The sequence below is a fragment of the Pocillopora damicornis genome, chromosome 2 (genome assembly GCF_964200805.1).
Source record: "Pocillopora damicornis chromosome 2, jaPocDami1.2, whole genome shotgun sequence".
NCBI lineage: Eukaryota > Metazoa > Cnidaria > Anthozoa > Scleractinia > Pocilloporidae > Pocillopora > Pocillopora damicornis.
The window spans coordinates 17,031,565-17,059,329 of NC_142671.1; the positions used below are offsets into that span (position 1 = coordinate 17,031,565).

General features: G+C 38.6%; 2 protein-coding genes and 1 long non-coding RNA gene across 6 annotated transcripts; 2 read left to right on the forward strand and 1 right to left on the reverse strand.

Annotated features, from left to right (window-relative positions):
• Positions 1-25: 25 nt before the first annotated feature.
• Positions 26-7,489, forward strand: LOC113668982 (uncharacterized). The gene is made up of 6 exons (XM_027184970.2): positions 26-397; positions 491-2,179; positions 2,520-2,676; positions 3,705-3,776; positions 4,757-4,866; positions 5,327-7,489. Exons 1-6 carry the CDS (start codon positions 243-245, stop codon positions 6,423-6,425), a joined length of 3,282 nt encoding a protein of 1,093 aa, XP_027040771.2. The 5' UTR covers positions 26-242; the 3' UTR covers positions 6,426-7,489.
• Positions 7,490-12,438: 4,949 nt separating this feature from the next.
• On the reverse strand, positions 12,439-18,042 carry LOC149050114 (divergent protein kinase domain 1A-like). Of its 3 annotated transcripts, XM_089195129.1 has the most exons (4): positions 17,698-18,042; positions 17,549-17,611; positions 16,022-16,177; positions 12,439-14,926 (listed from the first exon to the last, which is right to left on the reverse strand). In XM_089195129.1, the coding sequence occupies exons 3-4, from the start codon at positions 16,136-16,138 to the stop codon at positions 13,706-13,708; spliced, it is 1,338 nt and encodes a 445-aa protein (XP_089051255.1). In that variant the 5' UTR covers positions 16,139-16,177; positions 17,549-17,611; positions 17,698-18,042; the 3' UTR covers positions 12,439-13,705. The 3 variants fall into 3 exon arrangements, with proteins under 3 accessions (XP_089051255.1, XP_089051254.1, XP_089051256.1); XM_089195128.1 differs by lacking the exon at positions 17,698-18,042 and having other exon boundaries at positions 17,549-17,653; XM_089195130.1 differs by lacking the exons at positions 17,549-17,611; positions 17,698-18,042 and adding an exon at positions 16,270-16,360.
• Positions 18,043-19,732: 1,690 nt separating this feature from the next.
• Positions 19,733-27,558, forward strand: LOC149050115 (uncharacterized). 2 transcript variants are annotated; one of them, XR_016183509.1, is made up of 3 exons: positions 19,733-19,839; positions 26,885-26,961; positions 27,297-27,558. It is a non-coding gene; the product is annotated as an uncharacterized LOC149050115 (long non-coding RNA). The 2 variants fall into 2 exon arrangements; XR_016183508.1 differs by lacking the exon at positions 19,733-19,839 and adding an exon at positions 23,864-23,980.
• The last annotated feature ends 207 nt before the right edge of the window (positions 27,559-27,765 follow it).

The following is a 27,765-nucleotide window of genomic DNA, read 5'->3' on the forward strand; positions in this document are numbered from 1 at the left end:
ATGAAAAGAGGAATGTGATTGGCTTATTACAGGTTTACGGTAAATTCAAACTTGAGTTCTCGAGCACAATTCATTTCGTTGGGAATTGTTTTTACTATTTTTCTTTTTGAAACCAAAAGATTGCCAATATTTAAGGCTTAAAAGTTAATCGAGGAATATGTTCGTTTAAAAGAGCAAATTCGTGAAGAAAATCCATTTTCAATTGGCTGTATGAAGGTGAAGACCACTCGGTGAAATTTTTAATGGCGGTCTTCAATAACCCGACGAAAGAAATGGCACTAGGGTTTTCTTTGCATATTCGAGCTGAAGAAGCGATAGGAAAGTTCCAACAAGAAATCGAAGATGACTTTAAGTATCTTTATGAGATTCTATCGGAAGCCAAGCAGTCCTTTGGACGGTAAGATTTTCTCTAGAGTTTCTCTTTTTGAAATCATTAAACTTTGCGTATCTGTTTTTTTGTTTATGACGTGCTTCTGTTCTGTGATCTTAGGAGAGACGGTTACATTCTTCTTCCAAAGACGCCATCCATGAAAAGAAAGCGACAGGAGAGTGATGAGGAGCATAGTAGCGATGATGCTTCATCGAGAATGGCAAGGGAAGCAAAAACTCACAAGACTCAAGGATACGCCTCGCCACTGAAGGTAATCAATGAAAACGAACTGCTGGACTGCAGTGCAGTGAACACGGAATGTAATCATAATGATACAAAACGAACGACGAGAGCGATTAGGGCTAATTCACGAGCAGCACGACAACAACCAAAGAGAGGATCTGGAAAGAAGAATCTCCCAGATATAGGAAATGCATCAAAAGAGCAAACTCCAGGTTCATCTTTCATCGACGATCAGCCGAGACGAACCACCAGAAATCCTAAAAAGACGAATTTAGAATTAACCAGAGTAACAGAGGAAAAATCGATTCGCTCATCATCAAGTAATGAAGTCAAAGACTTGCCCAGAAGAACCACTAGAAGTTCAAGACGGAAAGAGGTGGAAGAAAATTCTGATGTGTCGCTATCAGAAAAAATACCAAGGAAACCTGTAGCAGAGATAACTAAATCAAGTACAGATCTCATCTCAAAGGATTCTGGTGATATCACACCCTTGTTAATTGTTAAACAAGAAGTTGTATCAACTTGTAAGAAATCACAAGCGGGGCAAATCAGAGTAAACACAGAAAAGAACGATAAATTGACAGATAGTGTGGCAAAAACAGAGCCTGATCTTGTTTCAGAAACCCTGCAATCCTTTCCTATTAAAGCCAAGACACCAACTACATCTCCCAAGATCTGCAAAACATCCATCAATGTAGTCCTACAATCACCAGCATTGGGCACTCCAAATGGTGATGAGGTGATACCAATAATGTCATCAAGTCTCTGTCATGAGAAAAGTCCAAATTCTTGTGCTTCAAAAGAACTTGGGTTGCAGAATGTTACGTTGGAGGAAAATCAAGTTCTTGATGAGGAACCTCTGGTCAATAATAGTGAAACACATGAACAATCACCTACCAAAGCACATGTTTCATGCCAAGAGTTTATTGAAACCTCTACCGCTAAAAATAAGGATGATGTGGGAACTGGTGTGGGAAGTTTATCAAATGACGAAAACAATCCTGTCTCTGAGAATGCAAAAGTTGATTTATCTAAAGAAGTTGTCACTAAGAAAACTACACTTGAACCCAATCCTGTAGAAAAATCTTTGGAGAGAAGTAGAGGAAGAAGCAGTGGATGGCGTAGAAAGAGCAAAAGATTGAGCAACAACAGATCTCCTTCAAATAGAAGACTTTCCATGAAACAGAAAGTAACCAAATCAAAAGTTCCTGGAAAGAAGAGCCTGGTCAAAAGTTCAGTGAAACTGAAGTTGACACATTCAAAGCTCATGCCAGAATTGAAGATACACAGTGCTGAAAAGCAAACCAATGGTGAAAATATAGAATCTAACCTAGAAGATGTCAAAGTGCGTCTGTTTGATAATTCAACAAGTGAAAACAGTAGTCAAAGTGCAAGCTCTGCCACTAACAGTAGCTATAGCAGCTCCGAGGACAAAGCTGAAGCTCTGGTGGAGAAGATTGCACAGGAATTCATAGAGGATGAATTGGAGGTGTTTCATGACTGTAGAGGATCTGAAAATGAAGACATTGGTGAGGCAGATGATGAGAAATACACTGAAACAAAAAGGTTTGTACCTTTATTAACATTTTCCATGTTATGTCTACTTGTAAAACTAAACTACTGACTACTAGGCTAGTGCGAAGGGTTTGTTGTTGTCATTATTATTATTATTATTATTATTATTATTATGACTTTTATTATATTTTTTGGAAAATAGAGGTGTAAAATTGAGGATTATTCTAGTATCCCTGCTGTCATGAGATGTATGAGTACATGGCTGAAACCAGTTTTCCAATAAAATGTAAATGTTAAAAGAATACTTTTTCTTTTTTACAGTAAGTCTTATTAACGGGGGGCTCTGTTGTCAGACTTTTAAATCATACATATTTTAATTGAAACTTTGCAGTGAACATTCACCCACTCTGGAAAATGCCAATTCTTCCGTGATCATTGTGCAAGCAAGTGATGGGAGCAGTGGTGAAGAATCTGCACCCAACTCAAGGGAGATGTTAGAAGATCCAATGACACCCCCTTCACAAGAGACTTTGAATCCTTCACACAAGGTAAAATCTACTCTTACTCTTAGAATAATAACCCAATAATAATTCAAATATTTCTATAATGCTTTATGTATAGAAATGATCAGTAGTGCTTTATAATAATTCACCTATAAAACTATTCAACAACAATCAAAGTATACCATGTAAAATGTAAATGAGACTTGCAATAAATAAAACAAATCAGAATAAATAATACCCAATAAAAACCTGAATAAAATATCTGGTCTAAGACAGTTAAAGAAAAACCCGACCAAAAAGGTAGGTCCTAAGATTGCATTTAAAAATTATCAATGATGGGATAGCACTCAATTCAGCAAAAAAACTATTCCACAAACATGGTGCAGTGGCATAAAGGATCTAGCACCAAGCATAGAAAGCCTTTTCTCTCTGGATGGCTCTAGTAACAAGGTGCCATCAGACCTAAGATTGTAAGAGGACTTCTGCCTAACACTAATCAAATCACTAATATACAGTGATGCTAATCCATGAATTGCCTTAAAAGCTAAGTCTAATATCTTAAAATGAATATGAGCATGTACTGGCAGCCAGTGAAGATCATAAAGTGCTGATGTAACTTGTGAATGCTTGTTCATAGCAAGTTCAACTGCTTCACTCTGAATACATTGTAATTTTAAGATCTGTACTTTAGATAATGATACAAGAGACTGTTACAATAGTCTAAGCAACTAGTAATAAATGCATGAATAAAATTAATGTCAGTAAAGAATCACAAGATAAATACCTCTTAATACACCTAACGTTATGCATATGATAAAAAAAAAACCTCAATTTTAAAACTGTAGTTGATGGTGGGATAAAACACATTTTGCATTATGCTTCTTGAAACTCTAAGGTTTCCTTGTTACTGGAAGGCAAAGCAATATACACATGACTGAACAGTGTGCATACAGTAAACAGTAAGGAATTTGTCACATGTTCAATTGTACCATAGCTTACAATGCAAAAGCATTGATTACCAGCTGCATTTTTAAAAAAAATCCCAACATTCCTTTTTTTTTATCTTGTTTCAGTCTAAACCAAATAACATAGCTGTGGTCCATTCATTTATCAGAAGAAACACACCCAAGAAGGTTGATCCAGAGGTAGGCATCACATATTTGATTTACCAGTACCATTCACCTTCAGAGTATTTAATACAACACCCCACAAAAATGGTTTTTATTAAGTAATCCTCTGTAACCTAACCTGAGTCTCTATATTCTCCATTTTGTTCTTTATACATTTTCTAAGTTACTGACAAGGAGAATTTGTTTAGCTATCAAGATCTTCTCCAGTCAGTAGTCATTTACTTAATTGTCATGATCCTAATGTGTGATTCAGGAGTGATAATGAAAAGGAGAAATTAGATGCTGGTCACTATAAGGGGTCAAAGGGTTGTATCACGTAATGCATGAAGAAAATTATTATGAGCTAAATCCATTGGAATTAAAAGCTTGGTGTACAGGGTGCTCCATAGAGTGTTCAACAGATGATCCCACCTGGACATCACAAAATTCCCAGCTGTTGCACAGAATTCTCTTCCTAGTCTTGTTGGCATTAATTATTTTTAATCAGGCACAGAAAACATCCTCCTTTTAAACTTTTCTCTTGCTACATGTACTATAATTTCTTTATGAAAACCCTATGTCATATTGATAAATTACAGTGTACATGGAGGTCAAAATTTACAGTTTTCTCAGATTAAGAGCTGAATAAGATTGACAGATTTTTAATTCAGTAATAAGCACCCCTATGGCATAAGCACCCTCGTTACAATAAACGCCCCTATCAAAGCTTTGTTTTGCACGTTTTGCTGTTTCTCAAAAAAGAAATAAGTGCCCTGTCCCTATCAAGAGCCCCGCTTTGAATATGTGTGCTCTGTAGAGGCAGTGTAAGAAAATAAGCGCCCAGGCGCTAAATCAAATAATTCTGTTTACTATGAGGAAATTTTCTCGAGTTAGTATTACGAATTGGTATCAATGTAGTGATGGGTACATGTAGTAAGCACATTAGGGTGGAGCTTATTTTAACCATATTGACGTGGTGAATTGGTGATCATTTAACGGGATATTTTTTATTGCAGGAAAAAAAGAGACAGCTACGCAATGCATTAAAAGAAAAAGAGGAAAAAGAGAAAGAAAGGCGAGAACAACTTGAGATTCAAAGGCAGAGAGAAATTGAGGAACGAAAAAGGTAAAATATGTAATATCAAGGCTAGAAACAAACTTAACCAGTTCTTCAAGGAAATCAGGTTTCCTTATCAGTTAAGTAACTTCTCTCGTGTACTTACCTAAGTTTCGGACAAGCCACTTTTTTATCTGACATTTAAGAATAAACTGGATTTCAATTTTTCTAACCCTGAACCATACAGTCACTTACACAGGTTTATACAGGTTTAACCTGTTATGCATATAGGATGGTGGAAAATGGAATGAGACTTTTTTAATGGTCTGTTTTTTAATAAATAGTTTTATTTGGTATTATAGATAGTATAAGCAGGGGTACATGTATAGAGTGTTTTTAAACATTGAACCTACATAGTTCTTATCTGCATGTTCACCTGAATGCCTCTCTAAGGTAATGTTTCCTTCACAAGCCATTACTTAGCTACTTTGATATTTACCCTATCCGTCCATTTTTCTTCTCGTTTTAGGAAAAGAGAAGAAAGAGCAAAAAAAGCCGCAGAACAGCGAGTGGCCAAACTTCAGGCGTTGGAAGAAAAGAAACGTCAGGCTCAAGATCAACGGCAGATCCTGATGGAAAAAGCCAAGAAGCTTAAGGAAAAGGAGGAAGAGGACAAGAAGAAACAGCGAATACAAAAAAGAGCTGAGATAGAAGGTAGAAAAAAACAAGAAGAGGCTGCTAGACTGCAGAAAATAAAGGAACAGGAAGAGGAGGAGAAACGACAGCGTGAGATGCTTCAGAAAAGACAAGAGTTAGAAGAGCAGGAGAGGCAACGAAGGATCATTGAAGCCAAACGCCACCAAGAACACAGGGAAAAGGAGCTGGAGAAAGAGCGAGAGTTAGAGAAACAAAAGAAGCTAAAGGCTATCGAAGAGAAAGAGAAACGGCTTCGCGAAAAAGAAGAAAAAGAAAGAAAAACACGAGAGGAGAAATTGAGGATTGAGCGCGAGAAAAAAGCACAAGAAGATAAAGAGAAGGAAGAGAGGGAGAGGGCGAGAATTGCACAGCTTATCCGCGAGAAAGAAGAACACACACGAAGAGAAAGAGAACAGCGCGCCAAGGAAGAGAAAGAGCGCCAGGAGAGAGAGAAGAAGTTGAAGGAAGAACGAGAAGCAGCCTTACGCGAGAAGAAACGCCAGGAGCAGATCGAAAGAGAAAGAACGCGTGTCCTCGAGGAACGTAAACTCGCGGAAGAAAATAAAAAACTGAATTCCAGCACGACTTGCAACTCTTACGAGATGACCCCGCCTCCAGTGAAGGTGCGAAAACCGGCTTCATCAGAGAACTACAATATTGCTGACCTACAGAGCGATGAGTCAACTGACGATGAAGACAACCCCAGGAAGAGGATACCGTCATGGGCGCGACCACCCGCTCTGAAAGCCGCCATTTTTCACCAGGAGTATTCTAACATAGATGTTAACAGTATCTTCGACGATGTTCCTAAGCCGAATTTAGAAGATATTTTCAAGCACGCCACAAAGAAGAAACGGTTTAACCAACGTACAAGTTCGGCAATGTGGGATTCACCCCCGCTGAGACAAGCCAAGAAAGGTACATATGTGTAGGAGTGAGAAAGCAGTTACCAGATTAATGGACTTATTGACTCTTTCTTTTGAGATGTTGTGTTCATCTGGTTTTTAAATTTACGAGGAGTATTCTGCTATCACAACTGAAATATCAGCTTACGACTGCTTATAGTATAATTATTGCAGCCACTGCTCATAGATTTGATTTAATTCTCGCAGAATTGATTTAATACTCTCAGTTTCAGCCAAAGGTGCCAATACGTACACGTGGTATTCACTAGTTTTGCATAGACTCAGATGTACATTTACACACCCACTAAAGTAGACAGTGTCTGTTACATTATTTCGGATCACAAGAGGCCGACCCGTTTGGTCTTGATCACGTTGTTGAATATTCAATGCATTTGTTCCAAGTTTAATTCTTACGAAAAGTTTTATTGGTAGGTGCCTGGGAATTAGTGTAAATTTAGTTTGAAAAAGTGGAATAAACCTGTCCTAAAATAGATGAATACATTTAGCGTTAGAATAGTCTCTTGATCAACATCGAAGTTTTTTAGTCATCCACACTTATAGTGTGTTATCAAATTTCTTCCCTCGCCAATCTCTAAGTTCAAAGTCTGGCATGTCAGTTTTTGGATAGGCAGGGAGACTTCTCAACGACAAATACTAAAGAAAACTCGTAAGAGTATGGACAGACTAAGAATTTCGTTCATCGTTTATAATCTCTAACTAAACAGTAAGTAGGTGTAAGCAAAGCTAGAGCTCGCCAACGTTCGGAAGAGACTTAGAGCTTTAAGCTATTCAAGCCGTTGGGCTTTCCTTTCAAGCCTGTAGATGCTTTATCTAGGAGTTCCCGTTTTAGGTCCAGAAAATAACGACTATGGGGTAATTATTTGTTTTCAGGATGTGATTTTAAAAGGGAAGAATTAGATTTAATATTGTATATAGTAACTGTTATTTTTTTTTACTGAGCCACGTTTCGCATCTGACACATTTGATGAAGGAATTAAATCAGTGGGAAATTTTATTGATCTCATTGTAAGTCATACACAGGTGTATACAGATCACTTCAATAACGCAATAAAAGAGTGGAAATGTGCTGACTTCTCAAATACCTCTTTTATTTGTTTTTAGCCTTTTTTTCTCTCTCTCTTTCGTCAAAAGTTTTCTTTTGGTTTTCTAAGGAATAACTCTGTAGCAACGAAACTCTAGAGCACCAACCAAGGGGAACCTTCGCCCCACTTAGTGCGAATGAATAAAATGTTATGGCAACAGAAACGAACACAACTACCCATTATTATAGATTTCGCCATAGAAAACAAATCACAAACGCAACAAACTAAACATTCAGCAACGGAATTTTTTGTTCTAATCTTGACATGAGCAACGCGGGCGGGAAACCGTCTTTGTAAGTCTGTCCAAATCTTCGTTTGATGCACGCGGTTCTCCTTCGTAGGGCTGAACCGTACTTGCAACTTCCATTTCTTCTTTATTACTGGAGTACGATGTATCACAACTCTCGGTAGGGCTTGCTGAAGGTAGGTAGACATCGCTATCAGACATTGTTTCAAGAGTATTTCAGCGTTGACTAATACAAAATTACAAGAGATGTGAGAGATTTATAGGTGTCAATGGAGAGTTTTCACAGTTTTCTACGTCATCACCCGCTGGTTCGTAAGAGCACTTTAAGGCCCGAAAAAACCTACTTTTAAAGTCTTGAAACTTTTCTTCTGTCGGAATTGGTTTGTACATATGATAAGCTAAATATTAATGCTAAAAAATTTTGTGTCATAAGGACGAACCAGACTAAAACCTTACGTCGCTTACTCGCTTTTCCTCCATATATGAGTGTAACCCACGCTCATCTTTATTTACAAACTTCATCAGACATTTATATTTAACGATTTATGTGACTACAGAGAAACAGTAATTTGTGAGGAATACGGCTGTTAATCAAGCGATGACTTTCAATTTTCGCTCGAACCTAACCTACCTTGCCCCTGAAAACAAATGAAATAAATAACTATAATTTATCTTCATGCAAAACGCTGGATAAAGATACGACTGCAAACAATAGCGTCTAATCATCTGAGGTACCCACTAATTGGGAGCAAGGTGAATATCATTTTGCATTTTTAAGGTAGGAGCTTGCGGACAGAAATCACGTAGACGGACGGTCTGAATGACATACACTGAAACATAAAACGATGACATAAATATATTTACAGCTTGACAATGGAGACAGTTTCATCAACGACAAAACTTTGAACGTTTCTTGTAGCTTAGTAAGCTTTAAGAATATTAACTATTGGTTATAAAACGAGCTCACCCATGCAGTTTTATGTCGGCCACTTCAGAATGCTTCAATATCAGACTGCCGAAATGGCTCTTGTAACTTATAAGTGGGGCACAGGGTATGTTCACCCTGTGGTGCAAAATTTGATCAGAGAGACTACTTTGTTATGTTTGCTGATTATATCATTACTATTACATGTACCAGGCCTTTGTGTTAATCCAAGGCTTGCACTATCAATTGTAAACAAGCAGAAAAATGAGCATTTATAACAACAAAAACTTTTTGTACGCACTCTAAGAATACTTCTAAAGAACTACTTTTTTGGAGTCTTACCGCTTCACCAGTTTTCGTTTTCACTCTTTATTAGGTGGAAAAACGCGGGGTTTTTTAATCCCAAAGTGCTCTATAGTGTTTTCTAGAAATAGCAGTGAGCTACAGCCAAATATTCTGGATTAAAGGGGTTAAGTTTCTAAAGAAATTGTAATGCTGCGTCGCTGGGGGGTATTACAAAATAATTTGGTTTTATCAACTAAGCTGATAAAGCATATTGGCCACCGTAAGGTTTTTAAAGTGGACGTTTCGAGCGTTAGCTCTCCTTCAGAACAAAGAAGTGTACTGACTGTTTACTATATTTCTTCGAATAAGCGTCGGGCGATTATTTCAAGTTTCGGGGGAGGGGAGGGGGGGGGGGAAGGAGGGCACCAAATCGAGGAGAGTACTTACTAAGTGAGAGTAGCAAGAGGATAAAAGTCAAAGTCACGTCAGCAGAACAAATGTAGGTCAAGTGCTTCTTTTAGATCGGAAGCCCTTTGTTAGCTCTATCCTGAACATGTGATATTATACTTTGCTGAGAGGATTCAACATGGGTCGTGTTGTTGCTGTTTTTCTTGTAATTTGCCTCGTGGCCTGCTTCCTGTTTGATAGGTTTGTATTGACTCGACCCGGTAATGAAGGTTCAATCGAGAAGAGTTTCAATTCGGAAAGACCCAAAATATAGATCATGAAGGCGTTTTTCGTTTGACAAAAGGCCAGAAATCAGTTAGACACGGCTTAAGATGACAGAATTTTCTTGTTGATTATACAACTGAAATCACAGTTATAACGATCACTTTTTTATGACCCGAGACAGGGTTGACATCAGAAGGAACGAACGAGACCTAAAATCAACACGCCATTTAGCAGGCCTCGATTGGGGTAAAAAAAAAGTTTGGAGGTAAATTGCATCTTAAAATCATTCATAAGGTGAAGGAAGCTCCAAATAATTATATATATATATATATATATATATATAAAAGGAAAAGAAAAAAAAATTTCACATGTCACTGGATGATTAATCAAAAATCGCTTCCATGACATGGTTGCGCGAGCAAATCTGAATTAAGCGTGAAAGGCGCTGCTGCTGATGAAGAATTTATTACCCGGTAAATTTATTCAATTAGAGGCTCACTGTGCTATGCAAAGGTAATGAGAGCATGTGTAACCTGGTATTAACGTCCAAAGCCTACCACGCCGTTGAATCATGTAGTAGACTATCGTCATTTGCTCGATTGTTTCATGTGCGTGTATTTAAATTTCGCGCTACGTGAATAAGATTCCTCAAGCGTGTGATTTAAACCTGGTAATAACGTCCGAAGCCTCGCGCGTCGTTAATTCATGTAGTTTCATGGGTATCATACTCTTTCCGTATTTCAATTCAACGAAAGGAGTTAAAAAAAGAGTGGCGAGTGGAAATAGTCGCATACGCTCAGCCTTTTAGACCCAGGGTACTCACGGAGGATACCCGACAGCAGAGCTTTGCATACATTATGACGAAAAAAGTGTATTTGAGAATGTTTTGTAAATCACTGGCGAAGCGATAAATCGCAACTTTGTAACGGTAGAAAAGTTCTGCCCTCTTTTAAAAAAAATGCTAACAGTAGTTCTATGATCCAGTTGAGGTAACCACTTGCTATAGGCAAAGTGAATGTTATTTCGGTAAAAATAACTAATTGGTTTAAAGGTAAGAGTTTTTAAATAGAAATCTCGTAACCTCGCGCTCTCAATAACAAACACGTAAAATCGAACTTAAACGTTCTCTTTCAGAAGAGTTTGGCCATTAACCTTCACTTGTCATGATCTAAACAAGTGTTCTGATCTGAAGGAGCTAACGAACCCTGCGATCAACATGCCACTTATCAGGCCTCGACTCAAGAGAAAAGGTGTAAATTTATTGATTAAGTGAAGCTTCTAATAGTTTTATAGGCAGATAAATAAAAAAAATTCAGCTGCTTTAAAAGCTTAATCAAAAATCTTTTCAATGGCCTGGTTGCGCGCACAAATCGGAACATAACGTGTGTGGTAGTCCTGAAAATTTGTAAAGACAAAGAGGACTGAAACATCCCCTTGTTGTTTATTACTTACAGTGAAGCTGGGAGTCGACGCCGACGCGAGAGAATAAATACCCCGGATAATTACCCCGACGAATGGGGCCGGGATGAAGACAACTGAGCTTTTTCCTGAGTCAGATTGTGTCAGGCTAAACTTATATAACGTTTGATATTAAAACAGAGCTTGAAATGTGTTTCAAAGATATGTTTTGTGAACTATTTCTCAATTTTATTAGCTATAGTTATAGTAAAGAGCTCCACTCAGTCTCTTAGACACGGAGTATAGAGAGAGGGAAATCCAGTCGGTTCCCCAACACGTCAAAAGCGACAAAAAAAAACATTTCCTTAACGACGCACAATATAACTCCAATATTCAAAGAAATGTGCGGTGTGTTTTCTTTCATCAAAGACTATTAACACCATGGTCTCTATATGCTGCAACAAGGAGATGAAAATTCCAAAGGCAACTAGAGGAATATTTGTCAGGATCAGAGTTGAAATGTAGGTGAAACTCTTCTCCAAGAAAATTGTTGAAAGCTTTTCTCGTAAATCCGCTAAGTTTCATGAGATTATGATACAGTTTTATCTTTCTTTGGCGTTGACAACCGTAACTTTCTCTATCCTTCCATACCTCTCTCTCCGTGGCAGTGAAGAGAGTCACGACGTCCTCAATCGACTTTTCCAGGGAGACCTTAAGTCATGTATTAGTGCATAGAAACTAAGCAGTGGTAATCTTTCCCACGACTATTAGTTATTAGGATTCCGTACTATGTACTAACCCGAAGGTATTGTGTTCCCTCAAGGGCTCGTATTTCTTTAGCTCTCTAAAAAACGTTTGCGAGAACTGATAATGCATTTTGAGAATGTCTTGTATATCACCAGTGAAGCAGAGCTGAAAACAGCGAAAACATCTCTTGCCAGTTTGGCGCTAAACACTCGATCTTCTTTCACTACCTCACATTTTCCGTTGTGTTCTAAATTCAAATGCTGACATGTGCTTTAACCGCGTTTTCAGTGTTTTCCCAAAGTGTTCCGAAGTTTAGAACATGCTGAAACAACTGTTTTCAATTTTGAGGCCTAAATGACCGAAATGAAACAAAATCAGGGATCGTACTCGACGATTTCGCTGGATAGGTGGTAATGCTTCAAATGACTTGATACGTCGTCCTAGCATTCCAGGAGAGACTTCAGAGCTGAAACTCCACTGAAATGCCTGCAACCAATACAATCTTTGCTCTTCATGAAACAGCCTGATTCATTTTTAAAGGCGCTTTGTGGCTGAATCTCGGTAGAAACCGGAAGAATTTTTGCAGAGTGTATGCGTGTTGTTTTGTAAATAACGCTGTAACGCACTTAAAATTGATTACGTGTCCCTTTAAGGTACGCAGTCTTTCTGTAATGACAGAACGCCAAAATTGTATTCTTTTATTTTGATCTTCTCCACACTGCGCGTTTTCCATGATCAAGGGAAGTTTTGCAAGAAGTGTGCTAACTGCTTTTCTACATTAAAATGTATTACAGATTTTTTTTCTTTCTTAAAGGGGTTGTGAATTGAGTATGTCCAATTTTGGGTATGGTCTTCTACTGGGATCTTTAACCATCATCCCTAATTGATCTTCCTCAATCTGATGGTATAACGATCACAACAACAATTGTTGCTGTAAAGTCAATTTTTAAGTCGAACTAGTGTCTAGACGATACGTAACGTAAAGCCCGCCACAGTCGAGGTAAAAATATGAGTTTGAATCATTTGCAGGATGAAATGAAGTTTCACATGGTTGGAAAAATCAAAGAAAAGAAAGACAATTTCAGATGTCTTTAAATGCCTAGTGAAAAATCAATTCAATGGCCTGGTCGCGCACAAACAGGAACTCAGCGTGGGTGTTGCTCCTACAAATTATTTGTAAGGGCAAAACAGAACTGAGCCATCCCTTAACATTTAAATTTTTTATAGTGAAGCTCAGCGCGGACGCCGACACCGACGCAGACGCAGTGGGAAACTGACAAACGGCCCATTAGACCACCAAGATGCCCAGAACTTTGCCGATGAAAAAGGGGGAAAAAAGAGGGAATTGGTTTTAATCCGGCTTCCTCTTTTCAGTTTTTACTCTCTTTGCATTCGCACCATTATCCATCCAGCTATAAGTCTTCATTTTCGGCCAATACATCAATTATTCTTGGTTAAGAATTTAAGGTCCTTATTTATAACTATGAGTTGCAAAACCGACTTTCTTTTTTCGATCCGATGTGCACTGCGAGCCTTAATCTTTACCTGGATGTACTTGAGTCACTTATGCGAGAATAATAAATAATTTTAGTGAAATAAGATCGTGGATGCCTAAATAGAGGAGAATAAATGGCTTCGCTTTAACGAAGAGCTTACGAAGAGCTTACGAAGAGCTTACGAAGAGCTTTAACGAAGAGCTTACGAAGAGCTTACGAAGAGCTTTAACGAAGAGCTTTAACGAAGAGCTTACGAAGAGCTTTAACGAAGAGCTTACGAAGAGCTTACGAAGAGCTTTAACGAAGAGCTTACGAAGAGCTTTAACGAAGAGCTTACGCTCGAAACGTCAGCTTTAGAACCTCTTTATAGTGGTCAATTTTACATAATCAACTCATTTAATCAAACTAATTTATCTAAGCCCACTGGACAAACTCTAATATTCGTTTGCGACCATCATGTCAACTGATTTCAGCCTCTTTTTAACTATCAGAATGTTTCTCCGCGATTCTGCGCTTGAGTACACCACTGGCATCTCACTACAAAAGACTGCCAGCTTTCTGATAGCTCTTTTCAAGCGTGTCATGTTGTGATCTGTTGGTTCCAGGTAATTGGGATGTCTAAACAGTAGAGGAAAAACACTCTCACATACCATATGCAGGTCCTGGATACCTAAAAGCGTTTTACAAGTGCCTTTGGTCTTGTCGCAAGTTGACCAGCAAAAGTCAAAACGACCTACAAAACAGTCCCAGTCAGAAACGCATTTCTTCTGTTCCAGGAGTGTTCGCAGAAAAACGTGAGGGTACATCAGATCAAGATCAATGAGTTTCACCGTCGACGTAGTTGTAATTCCATAATTTCCCAAGTGTACATCACATGACTGCGCCAAGCCGTACGGAGTGCTAGATGTGTCTAAAGTTGCGTCCAACAGCGAATAAGCAAAGTCAAATTTTTTGCGTCTGTTGTTGATATACACTTGAAAAGACGCGCCTATGACAGGGCACTTTGCAACAGTACGCGCATAACCAAGGTTGCGAGCCATTTTTAACAAAGAAGAGCCAAAAAGATTCATAGCTCTGTTGCCGTAGTCATTGAGTAATTCTTGCAGCGGTTCAAATACATCAGGCAACAATGAAAGGTCAATTAACTCCCAAGTGTTCCCAAACACGTCAGAAGCAACAAAAGACACTTTCTCCACAACGTATAATCCACCACAATACCCAAAGAAATCTACTGTGTGTTTACTTTCATTAAGGACCATTAACATCATGGGTTCTACAAGTTGTAGTAAGGAGATAAATGTTCTTGCTTCGGACGCTGAAACTGACTCATCACCGTCCCCGTCACCAAGTGACAGCAAACGAAATACGAGTTTGTTGCAATGAGAGCAGTCGCCAAACAAAGTCTTCACTCTGGAGGAGACATCTTCTTGAAATGATGATACAGCTGCAAGGTCGGTTATTTTCTGCCTCTTCTCAAACTCTTCAAACCAGCTCATGTTAATTTTCAAGATAACCTCCTTTCCCTGCCATTCACCGTTATAAATCTTCTTATCAGGCACTGTACTGAGGCAATTTCCAAAATGGATACTGTTTTTTGGGCCACAGAGATCGGGGCATAATGGACCTGACACGTCACCTGCCCTATAAGCTGAGCACTGAAATAGTAACAACAATAAAATCACATGAACTGTTGTCTCAGAATTTTCAAAATTGAGAAGAATAGGAATATGTCGATTACAGTAGATGCTTGGAACCCGGGGGTAACATGCGATAATGTGGTCTGATCGTCCGGGTGAGGGTAGTCCTGAAAAGGACTGTTGTCGGTAATGGTGACTTACGTTTCGACAACCCGAGCGGAAGTCATCATCAGAGTCAAGTGAATATTTGTTGTCAGTCGAATGTTCTAAGTCCGGTTGCAGGCCAGGTTTGCCGTAATGTTATTGGCTGTAAGACTCAAGTGGCGTGAGTCGGTCGTGTTGCTCGGCTTCGACCTGTCGGTAAAGTTAAGTCGTTCTGTTCGGTTTGTTATCACCTTTATTTTACCTCGGATTAACAAGAGTAGCTGCATTGCCGATTTCTCCGAGAAAGAAAAAAAACAAAAAATTTTGTCAGCTTCGAGAAGTTGGCATTGAAGTCTCATTTCTAACTTCTGGATCTTTATGCGAGACATGAATTTGTTCATCGTCAGCATATAAGTCGTTTGTGTGGTGCCGGTAGTTGTTGACACCTCTTGAGGGGAGTCTGTTTTAAGTTAGTTGGCCAGCTTTCCAGAGTCAGTCGGTGGAAGTAGTTAGTGCTGTAGGTTAGGCATTGCGCAGAGTCCCAGTCAGTAGAGTGATTCATGAGTCGATGATATCTGGCAAAGTGATCATTGACATTACCTTTTCTTTGTCGCCCGCTTGTATTCAGTCAGTCTCGTTGTGAGGTTTCTGCCTGTCTCTCCAATGCAGGAGGCTTGGCAGTTGGAGCAATCGATCTTACAAACTGCTCCCTGTCTGTTCTTAGGTTCGTCCTTGTCTTTGACGTTTGTTAGTTACTGACGTAGAGTGGCTATGGGTTTGTGGACGACACGAACATTGAAGGGTTGAAGGATGCGCGAGATGTTCTCAGACACGCTCTTTATATAGGGAGGTGAGCACCTCATTCGTGCGCGCTTCAAAATGTGAACATTAATCTCTTGATGCAATACATATTACATGATATTAACTTTCCAAAATGACCATGCAAAGAAACAAAAATTGCAGTCTTACTAGCTCCTCAACAACGGAGGCCAAGTTACACTTGAAGTGTTTTTGCAACACTGAAACTGATAGAACACAGACGATAAGTGCTGTGGCAAAAAGGGCTTTCTTGTTCCAAACAGTCATGATGATCTCTTCGGAATCTATAATTCGGTTGAGCCGTACCTGAAAGGCAATTTCACATTCTTTAATATTTTTAATTCTTTAATTGTAAAGAGGACTGTTTAAAGAATGAACCACACTTTTTATCACTTTACCGGCGTAATAACATCTGCTGATTGTTGGGAGAACACGATCGAGAAAAAGTTTGTAAATAACGAGCTGGAGGCGAGTGACTTGTAAAGTTTTCTCGAGTTCCTCTAGCACCCAAGTAGGTTTTAACGCCGGTAAACCAATAAAAAATGCAGAATGTTGCTTCTATAAAACAAACTTAAAATGTATCAATTTTTCATGAGTCTACCGGTGCAATTAACGATAGAATTTTGACCAATCGGAGCGCTGGGATAGAATGTAAAAAGAAGATGGCTGGTTTGTTTTGCTATCGCTGATAAATTTTCAAAAAATCAACGTAGAAACCGCGGAACTTGTGCCAAGTTGAGTAAAGCGTGACTATACCACTCGTTGTTATTCAACCAGTTAACAGGCATTTGTGGTTTGCTCATAACTGCAATTAGTGTAGCAATTAGAACGCTTGCTTTGTTCCGTTTTTTGTTTTGGTTCGTTATTTGCATAATTTATTACCCTCTGAGAAAACGTGTACATGTCTTTGCATATAATACATGCGAACTGCGGCTGAAGAAACGAATATGGAAGCGATTCTCACAGTCATGACCACTACTTAAGTAGTAGTGAAAATAACTGCGAGGATTGCTTCCATATTCATGTCATTGCATAATTTCCTCGTCGACGGTCGACACAGAATTTGGCAAATTTAACAGCCAAAGTTTGTTCGGCGTTTCGGGATCTGCCTCGCTGTATTTGTGCACGCTTCTTGTCGAAATTTACTCTACTTCTAAGTCTTTACTTGATGTAAGTTTCATTCCATTTAATATAGATCGGGGTAAAATTTTCGCACAGCTCCATACTATTATAAAACAAATCTGTCTTCCCAATGGCAATGTATTGTTTTGGTCATGTTTTCTCCCTCCAAGAACTGAATGCAAAATGTAGTATATATGGAGATATGCGGAAATTTTACCTAGATCGGCGAAAATCACTTGATATAGTCACCGTTCTCGATGCTTACTGCTTTAGCTGTCAAATTCAAACACCTTTCCTGAAACAAACATTTAAGAGATAACTGCCTGAGGGCTTCGTCGTGCTCTTGAATTAAGGGACCTTTTGTGTTTTTCCAGAAGAATAATTTTCCATTCCTCAAAGGGTCTTAGAGTTTTTTCTTTGTCCCACGCTCATGCAAAGAGGAAAAACATCTTTCTCTATTTATTTACCGAGCTCAAAGCTTACCATCCTCCTTATTCTATTTACAAACGAGGATAACAAATGTTTCAGGTGAATACATTACGTTCATGGACTTACCGTCACATAATGGGTTTCACTCCCTGTTCCGCCACAAGACTAGGGAAATTATTTCTATAAATTCTGAAGCAGATTCAAACACATTTTGTTACGATTCAATCACTTATTGCGTGCAAAATTTAAGCTGTTTGGTTGTATGATTGACTTACCTAGGTCCAAAGGGAATAAGAGGAATTTTAATTGTTAGTAACTACTTCAACAGGAGAAATAATTGAAAGCTCTTCTCATAAATCCTCCAAATTGATGAGATTACTTATAGAAAGTGGTACCTCTTTTTGACGCTGACTTTGTCAGAGAGGCCTTAAGTGAAAAATTTACTGCATGGAAGGCTAAGCAGCCAACTTTAACCCGGCTATTACTCGTTAGGATTTTGTTCTATCTGCTAATTCGAGCGTATTATGTTCCCTCGAGGGCAAAAAAATCTTTAGGTCTTTTGACAATCCTTAATGAGAACCGATAATGTTTGCAAGCGCGACTACAACCTCGAGAAACTTCACCCCGGCATCCCGCAGCTGTCAGATTCTATGTAAACGCGGGCTATTTTTCCACCACGGCTAAGTGGCTTACTTCGCCCACTTGGGGTCCCCCACGTGCATGTAAACAGGCCCTAAGATTTCATGTTGTCCTCGAAACATTTTTCTAGAATGTCTCTGGAATGTCTTGAAAGCTTGCGATCTATTGTTCTATCCCACCAAAGGGGGTTACTTGGTTAAAATATCTTTGTTGCTGATGAGATATCATTATAGGCCTCAAAGGGGTCGAGTACGGATTTAGACGTTAAAAAGTCAGTTAAACGTAAAAACTTTTCTTATCTGGCATGTGTCATTTTGAGAATGTCAAAATCTAAGACTGTTTTATATTTGTTACTTCTGCACATATAGTTGTACAATTGAACCTCTAGTTAGCGACCACTCTTTCAAAATACCGAAAAAGTTCCCAAGTCAAATCACTATAAATGAAACATCTCGTAAGCGACTACTTTTTGTAAGCGACCCAACCTCCCGTGAGTGACCACTTAGACTTGACATTTCAGGTGGTTGCTTACGAGAGATTTGACTGTACTATTACCGAAGTAGTTTGCTGTTTGCCATGTTATTTTTTTTACATCTCTGAATTGACCTGAGAAGTAAACGGTCGGTTGTAAATGTAACTCTCCCTCCTCATGCTCACTCTCCACGAGAATCACCTTTTAATCACGCTCGCTACCTGAGTTTCCGGCAAGACTGCCGAAATGGCTCTCGTAAATTGTTAAGGTGGCACAGCGTATGTCAGACTATGTTAATCCTATGGTGCACAATGATTTGATTTATGAGACTTTGTTTGTTTTAGTTTTTTTCTCCTCATTTTATTCCTTTAACATGTGTTGCGCTTCTTTTTATCCCAAGACTTGTATTACTAATTGTTCAGTCGTAAATATGGTTTAGAACAAAGAAATTATTTGTCAACTTTTAGAAACAAATAAAACTAATTTTCAACATACTGTTCACCGTCAGTAGTAAAATGGCCAACATTATGACCGTTTGCTGTGAAGGTCATCACCTCATGGGTACTCTCATCCAAACACTGCTTCTTACCCGCTAGTTAATTTTTTCAAATAAATCTTGTTGCCTTTCTCTTGATATTTTTCAGTGCCGTAAATAATAATCTTAATGAGCCTCTTACCTGCAACGGTAATCGATCAGGGAATTACTTAACTTTACAATGGAATAAGGACTAATCGCATACTTGACATATCTAAACTCGCTAGCCTTTGGCATGATAATCTCTGGGGAAACTACCTAACTTTAGTCAAGCAATTATTGTGTGCAAAGTTTAAGCTGCTTGGTTGTTGGATTGACTTACCTCGGTCCAAAGGGAATAAGAGGAATTTTAATTGTTCAGATTAAAGTGGAATTGTCGGTGAACCTAATTGAAAGGTCTTCTCATAAACCCGCCAAATCGATAAGATTTCTAATAGAAAGTAATACCTCTCTATGACGCTGACTTCACCAGAGAGGCCTTAAGGGGAAAGCTAAGCAGCCAACTTTACCCCGATTATTAGTCAGTAGGATTTTGTTCTATCTGCTAACTCAAGCGTCTTTTATTCCCTCGAGGGCTAAAATTTCTGTAAGTCCCCTAATAATCCTTAATGAGAACCGATGATGTTTTGTGCATTACTGATAAGGTGGCAGATGAATCGGGAAACGTGTTAATTGACAGCCATTTAAGAGACGGCTAGTTTTATCAGTCAACTGATCAGTTGGGATACCCGCTTGTTGGTAGCAAGGTAAAGATTATTCTGCGTTTTGAAGGTAAGAGTTTTAAGACAGAAATCTCTGAGCCGACCGTTTCTAAGTCAAATCACTATAAATGAAACATCTCGCAAGCGACTACCTCTCGTAAGAGACCGCCTTTAGAGATGCTTGTTTACAATTTCGAATTGTTTTAAACCTCCCTTTGGCGACCACTTCACAAATTATAGGCTTTATCTCTTACGGGCGGAAAGTGGAAATTATCGCAAATGTCACGAGCCAAGTTTCTTTCACGTGAATTGTCCCAAACGCTGTATTAAGTAATTCGTGAGATACAAAACAATCGCCATAGATCCTTATATTTTTTTTCCTTGAATAAGCCGCTAAAAGTTATCATTACAGGTTTTGATAAGAGCTGTGGTCTGACTTCTGGTTGACGACCACCTCCCTTAAGAGACCACCTCCCGAAAGTCAGCACTTAACTTAACATTTCAGGTGTCGCTGACGAGAAGTTTGACTGTATTATTACTAAAGCAGTATGCTATTTGCTATATGTTTTTTTTTCATACCCCTGGATTGACCTGAGAAGAAAACGGTCGGTCGTAAATGTGGTTTAAAACAAAGAAAATTAATTTTCAACGTTTTCAAACAAATAAAACTGATTTTTAACATTCTTTTTACCGTTAGTCGTAAAAGGGCCAAAATTAAAACCGTTAGCTGTAAAAGTCATCAGCTGATTGGCACTTTCATCCTAACACTGCTTCTTACCCGCTGGTTAATTTTTCAAATAAACTTGTTGCCTTTCTCTCGATCCTTCTCAGTGCCATAAATAATATTCTTAATGAGCCTCTTACGCTACTATTTCATTCCAAGACGTAATACCAATTGGCAATCATGATAACACTGAAGTCGAGGAGTGAAGAACTTTTAACATGACTCTTGGCCAGTCTCCTTCAGCTGACAGTTAATTACCGTATTTCCTTTTGATTCTCCCAAGAAAACTTCTATTCCATTTATTTGCCTACCCTCGGCTGTTTAAGTGAGTATCACACGGGTATTCAGCCTCTAAAAGAGCAATGTTTTTGTCGATAATAGTGGCTTGTATGCAAATTGACTATGCTTGATAAATCGAATTACATACCTTCGTGTTAACACCTAACACAAGAAGGCGCAAATGGAGAAGTATAGTATTTGGTGTATAGAGAAAGTCTCAGAAATGTTGGCGTGTTAATAACCAGTTAACGTTTCGGCAAATTTTCGTAAAAGTCCTTCAAATTTACATACCCTATTAAATCGCGCGAAGTTAAGAAATCCACGCAAAAATAAAGCGCGAGTTTTCGGCTCCTTAAGTTTTATAAGCTTATCACACCTCACCCAGACATTTGTTTCATTCAACTCAAACCATTTATCTACGGACTCTTGCTCCAAAATTCCCCGATGCTGATGGCCCAGCTAACGGTCGCGAGAGAGCAAATGTGCAAATCATTGTAATTGACAAGAAGGCGCAAATGGAGGAGTATAGTATTTGGTGTATAAAGAAAGTCTCAGAAATTTTGGAACGTTTCGGCAAATTTTCGTAAAAATCCTTCAAACCATTTATTTACGGACTCTTGCTCCAAACCTCCCCGATGCTGATGGCCCAGCTAACGGTTGCGAAAGAGTTACCACAACAAATATGCAGATCATTGTAATTGGAGTTACCGCGAAAGAAAGCAAAGGAGTGGCTTACGTTTAAAAAGTGATTATACACTTTCCGCTTTTCTCAAATAATCTCAAAAACAGGTTTTCAACGATATCTCACTACCATTACTTGATTTAAGATTAATATTTCATCAAACTATAGATTAGTGTTTCAGCTGGAAAATGAGCGAAATCATTTTTTTTCACAAAATTTGGCCTCCGAACGTCTTCAGTAACCTTTTCCGAGTAACAAGATTGAAAGTGTTTACGTGTGGGGTGAATTGGTACGCCCGGTTTATTAAGAACTTGATACTGAGCCCACATTATTAAAGCAAGAGTTATCACCTATCCACCTCTCCAACTAAAGTGAAACATCGCAAAACTTTACTACATCAGCTATCGCGGTCGTTCGTGATCATGAGTTAGTTAATCACCCCTCTCTAATTACTGTGTTCCACAGCCTGTTTTTCTCAAATAAGTTTCTCAAACTTCTGCTTATATCTGTGTTTGGTGGTGTTGAAGACTCGTTGGGTGTTGGTCTTAATCTGTTCTAGTATCCTGTTGGCGTTGTTTGTCGAGAGAGCGCAACTCGTAGGCCATAGAGCTCATCTTGATTGATGAAATCTTTGAAATTCGCAAATCACAGTAAAACGGTTGGATTATATTGAAAGAAAGCATTTCACCGTACCGCTCTTCACGGAAGGTGGAGGTAGCGTGTAACGAAAAGATTAATGGTTCGTTTATTTTGCCATCGCTGATAAACATACAACAATTAAACGTAGGAAATGTGGAATTTGTAAGAATGAAAATAACCGCGAGGATGCTCCCATATTCATCTCATTGCATAATTTCCTCATCGATCGTCGCCAAAGAATTTAAAAAATTTAACAGACAAAATTTGTTCAGTGTTCGGGATCTGCCTCATCATATTTGTGCGCACTTTTTGTCGCAATTTACTCTTCTTCTTAGCCTTTATTTGATGTAAGTTTCATACGATTTTATGAACATCGCCTAAAAAATCACTCAGCGAAATCACTTGGCCTATACCACTCTGGTTTCGCTTCACGCCAACTTATCATAATCTTCGTGATCTCAACATGTTTTATTTCATTAGAGGCTGTTTCCCTTTCCATTTTAATTTGGCAATATTATACTTCATCTTAGCTTTCATTTGATGTAAGTTTTATACGACAGGCTACACAAAAAGTTTAAGTTAATTAAAATTGACTCTTAGTGGTGAGCGAATTGACCAGATACCGAGACTACGAACCTGTCTTGACTGCAAATACACTTACAGCGGTTGAAATGCTTGAATGTTACCTCGAGTATTTCATTACGTGATTATTAGAAATATAAATATGGTTAAGGTAGCTTTCTGGATACTTCTTTTTCAGTTTAGTCACCGTTCTCGATGCTTTATGCTTCAGCTGTCAAATTCAAATACCTTTCCAGAAATAAACAATTAAGAGGTGAATGCCTGAGGGCTTCGTCGTGCTCTTGAATCAAGGGACCTTTTGCGTTTTTCTAGAAGAATCATTTCCCATCCCCAGGGCAATAAACACATTCAAAAATAGACATTTAAGAGATGACTGCCTAAGGGTTTCGTCGTCCTCTTGAATCAAGGGACCTTTGGTGTTTTTCCAGAAGAGTTATTTTCGATCCATAGGGCGATAAAATACATTCAAAAATAAACATTTAAGAGATGACTGCCTCGTGGCTTTGTCGTACTCTTGATTCGAGGCCTTTGGTGTTTTTCCAGAAGAACTGTTTTCCATCCATAGGGCGAAAATTCATGGCCAGATTTGGTCTCACACTATATAGGTACACAATGAGATCTTAGTTATCGCCCCTTAAACAAAGCGGATTTGTTCCTCTTTACAGGGCTCGACTTTAAAAGACACCGCTCCCTTACTATGGGAGCATTGGTACACCCCATGTCGTTTTACTCTCTGTACTGCCCCAAGACTATGGAAATTATTTCTATAAATTCTGAAGCGGGTTCAAACACATTTTGTTACGATTCAGTCACTTATTGTGTGCAAAATTTAAGCTGTTTGGTTGTACGATTGACTTACCAAGGTCCAAAAAGAATGAGAGGAATTTTAATTGTCCAGAGTAGAGTGGAGTTGTTGGTGAACCACTTCAACAGGAGAAATTATTGAAAGCTCTTCTCGTAAATCCGCCAAATTGATGAGATTACTTTCAGAAAGTCGTACTTCTTTTTGAAAAATTTACTGCATGGAAACCTAAGCAGCCAACTTTACCTCGACCATTAGTCATTAAGATTTCTTTCTATCTGCTAATTCGAGCGTATTATGTTTCCTCAAGGGCTAATATTTCTTTAGGTCTCTCAATAATCTTTAATGAAAACCGATAATGTTTGTGCATCACTGATGAAGCGGCAAGTAAATCTTGGAATATGCTATTTGACAACCTAATAAGAGACGGCTTGTTTTATAGTTCAATCAGTTGGGATACCCACTTGTTGGTAGCAAGGTAAAGGTTATTCTGCGTTTTGAAGGTAAGAATTTTTAGGCAGAAATCTCTGAGCCGGCCGCTCTCAATGAAATAACACTTAAATCATGTGCAAAATGATGAAGGGCCTTTTTTTTAAAACAGTGGGGCTGGCATTTTGTGTCACAGCATACTAAATATCCTTCCCCAGGCATTCAAACAGATATTGATACCAAACAGTTTAGTAAACAGCAGCTGTAGGACTGTGTGTAAACGCGAACTATTTTTTGGCTAAAGCAAAGCGAGTTGCCTCACTTCCTTGGGGTTCCCCACCTCCATGTAAACAGGCCCTAAGATTTCAGGTTGTCTTGGAAGCCTTTTTCTAGAATGTCTTTGGGATGTTCTGAAAGCTCGCGATCTATTGTTCTAGCACAACAAAGGGAGTTACTTGCTAAAAAGATCTTACTATTATTACCAAAGCAGTATGCTATTTGGTATATCTACTTTTTGTATATCCCTGAATTGACCTGAGAACTATCGGTCGTAAATGTGGTTTAGAACAAAGAAAATTAATTATCAACTTTTTCAAATAAATGAAGCTTATTTTTAACACGCTGTTTACCGTTATTCGTCAAATGGCCAAAATTATAACTGTTAGCTGTAAAAGTCATCAGCTTATTAACACTCTCATCCTAATACTGATTCTTACCCGCTGGTTAATTTTTTCAAATAAGACTTGTTGCCTTTCTCTCGATCCTTCTCAGTGCCATAAATAATGATCTTAATGAGCCCATGACACGAAATATTTTTTGCATAAATTAGCTTATCATATGTACAAACCAATTCCAACAGAAGAAAACTTTCAAAAAACTTAAAACTCGGTTTTTCGGGCCCTAAAGTGCTCTTATTTTGTCTTGGAAGTGTCCCGTGAACTGGTAACGAACTAGCGGTTGATGACATAGAAAACTGTGAAAACTCTCAGTTGACATCTACAAATCAAGACCAAGACTTGTAATACCAATTGGCAATAACACTGAAGTCGAGGAGTGAAGAACTTTCAACACGACTCTCGGCCAGTCTCCTTCAGCTGACAGTTAATTACCGTATTTCCTTTTGATTCTCCCAAGAAAACTTCTATTCTATTTATTTGCCTACCCTTGGCTGTTTAAGTGAGTGTCACACGGGTATTCAGCCTCTAAAGAGCAATGTTTTTTTCGATAATAGTGGCTTATATGCAAATTGGCTATGCTTGATAAATCGAATCACATACTTTTGTACACAAGAATGGAGGAGTATAGTATTAGGTGTAAAACGAAAGTCTCAGAAATGTTGGCGTGTTAATAACCAGTTAACGTTTCGGCAAATTTTCGTAAAAATCCTTCAAATTTACAAACCCTGTTAAATCACCCGAAGTTTAGAAATCCACGCAAAAATAAAGCGCGAGTTTTCGGCTCCTAAAGTTTGTACAAGCTTATCACACTTCACCCAGGCGGTTGTTTTCATTCAACTCAAACCATTTATTTACGGAATCTTGCTCCAAAATTCCCCGATGATGATGGCCCGGTTAACAGTTGCGAAAGAGAAAATCTATTTTTACCCCTACAAATATGCAGATCATTGTAACTAAAGTTACCGCAAAAGAAAGCAAAGGAGTAGCTTACATTTAAAAAGTGATTATACACCTTCCGCAATTTGTCAAATAATCTCAAAAACAGAATGTTGTGCCGCGTAGCACTGGGAACACAAATGGTGAAACAGAGAATTAACTCTGAAGTGTAAATTAAAGTGCTATTTAAACCCATGAATAACATTGTTAATAATATAACATGTACATTCATATGTACCCTTACTTTCTCTTCGCCGCGATTCACCATCCTAAATCGTCCCCGACTTTCTCTGAGCGACCTCGTAGCTCAGTCGGCAGAGTAACGGTAGATCTAATCCGGAGGTCGTGGGTTCGATTCCCACCGAGGTCAAAAGATTTTTTCTTTGCCTCGTGTGGTTCCCTGTTTCCCTTTATTAGGGCTAACGCCCTGTGGGTTATTCATGGGTTTAAATAGCACTTTAATTTACACTTCAGAGTTAATTCTCTGTTTCACCATTTTTAATCTCAAAAACAGGTTTTCAACGAATCTGACTACCATTACTTGACTTAATCTTTCACAAAACTAAAGATTAATGTTTTAGCTGGAGAATGAACGAAACCATTTTTCTTTTCACAAAATTTGGCCTCCGAACGTCTTCAGTAACCTTTTCTGAGTAACAAGATTGAAAGTGTTCTCCATGCAGGCGCACCGGTTTATTGAGAGCTTGATACTAAGCCCCCATCAATAAAGAAACAGTTATCTCCTATCCACCTCTCCAACTAAAGTGAAACATCGCAAAACTTTACTACATCAGCTATCGCGGTCGTTCGTGATCATGAGTTAGTTCATCACCCCTCTCTAATTACTGTGTTTCACTTGTTTTAACTTGTGCTGTCTAAAGTGTTTACTTCTTCGGCTTAAGAATTGCCATTGCACCCTCCATCCAAACAACACTATTAAGAATCTCTTTGGGTTTTTCTTTAACATTGTGAAGCCCATGAGAGCATCCATGGGAGAACACAAAACAACTCTCGATACAGGAACAGTGCTTTTGCCAAGCTTCTCAATCCTTATTGGGAGAAGTAGTTTTAGCTTCTCTCTTTTTCGATATAGAAATGTGGACATTCAATGAGTTTAGGTCAGTACGTAAAATGACTCTTACCAAGTTAGGAATAGAGGACTACTTTCATATTTCCACGTTAAAACGCCTTCCTCAGTTAGTTATTTTATAATCGGCATTGAAAAATTCCCGGAAAGGCTCGCACCATCCTGTCTCAGCGAGTCAATCGGAGTCTTCAGTGAGGCGGATGTTCACGATCTTCCTTTGAATTATCACGTTCTTTCGAGAGATTTCCAACAGTTTACATTCTCTTGGTTCTTTGCAGAAACAAAATATTAACATGGGACGTGTTACAGCCATTTTTCTCGTGGTTTGCCTAATTGCCGCTTTCCTGCACGAAAGGTGGGTAGCTTGCCACATAAATATGTTACGGTGTGGTGACGCCATCACCCAGAAATGAAAATAAAATAGGTCAATCCAATCTTACCAACTCTCGCTGGTTTAAAAAAACCCAATCCAGATCAAAAGGAACACTTATGATTTTGCTTCTCTCTTGAACACCTCCTAACTGAGCCTATTCCAAAGTTTCTGAAAGACCTGAGACACAACACCCAAAACGCGAAAATTAGTTACAAGCATAAGATTTAACTGGCAATCAAATAGAAATCATTCATGTTCAGACTGAGAAAAAGAAGTTAAGAGATGAGCGCTCTGATCTCGATCTCCTCTGTTTTCAGTGACGCTTGGCGTCGTCGACGAGCCGGGATGAAAATTGATCGAAATCGTCCAATCGCCCAAGAGAGTGACCAGAGAGTTGGCAGTGGGATGGAGAGAAAGAGAGGAAAGAAGCCAGAGAATAACATGGATATTGACCTGGGAACTGAGCTCCAAGATCAGGAAAATGAAAATTTTCACCTTGATGACTAAGTCGAGGAAGTTTATTTATCATTAGTGTCTTGAAAAACTTGTCAATAAATATGAATCGACACCTCGGGCAAACTGTGTTTGTTTGCGTTTAAATGAAATTGAAAAAGAACCTCAACAGAAACGTGTTAACTGACAGCCGTAGAATAAACGGCTAGTTATTCTGGCTGTGAGGCGAAACTTGAAATAGAAATGGAAAATAGGGGAATATGGCTCGTGCGGGCATAGAAAGATTTGAATCACAGCGTTAAAATTTGATGAATATTGCAACCGGAAATTTGA

What these genes read in the sequence shown, in the direction of transcription:
- LOC149050114 (XM_089195129.1), bottom strand. Translation starts at nt 16,138, where the DNA reads ATGACTGTTTGGAACAAGAAAGCCCTTTTTGCCACAGCACTTATCGTC. An exon ending in CCTCCGTTGTTGAGGAGCTA is followed by an intron (nt 14,927 to 16,021) that starts GTAAGACTGCAA and finishes TTACTATTTCAG; the next exon opens with TGCTCAGCTTATAGGGCAGG.
- LOC113668982 (XM_027184970.2), top strand. Translation starts at nt 243, where the DNA reads ATGGCGGTCTTCAATAACCCGACGAAAGAAATGGCACTAGGGTTTTCT. An exon ending in GCCAAGCAGTCCTTTGGACG is followed by an intron (nt 398 to 490) that starts GTAAGATTTTCT and finishes CTGTGATCTTAG; the next exon opens with GAGAGACGGTTACATTCTTC. An exon ending in GAAATTGAGGAACGAAAAAG is followed by an intron (nt 4,867 to 5,326) that starts GTAAAATATGTA and finishes TTCTCGTTTTAG; the next exon opens with GAAAAGAGAAGAAAGAGCAA.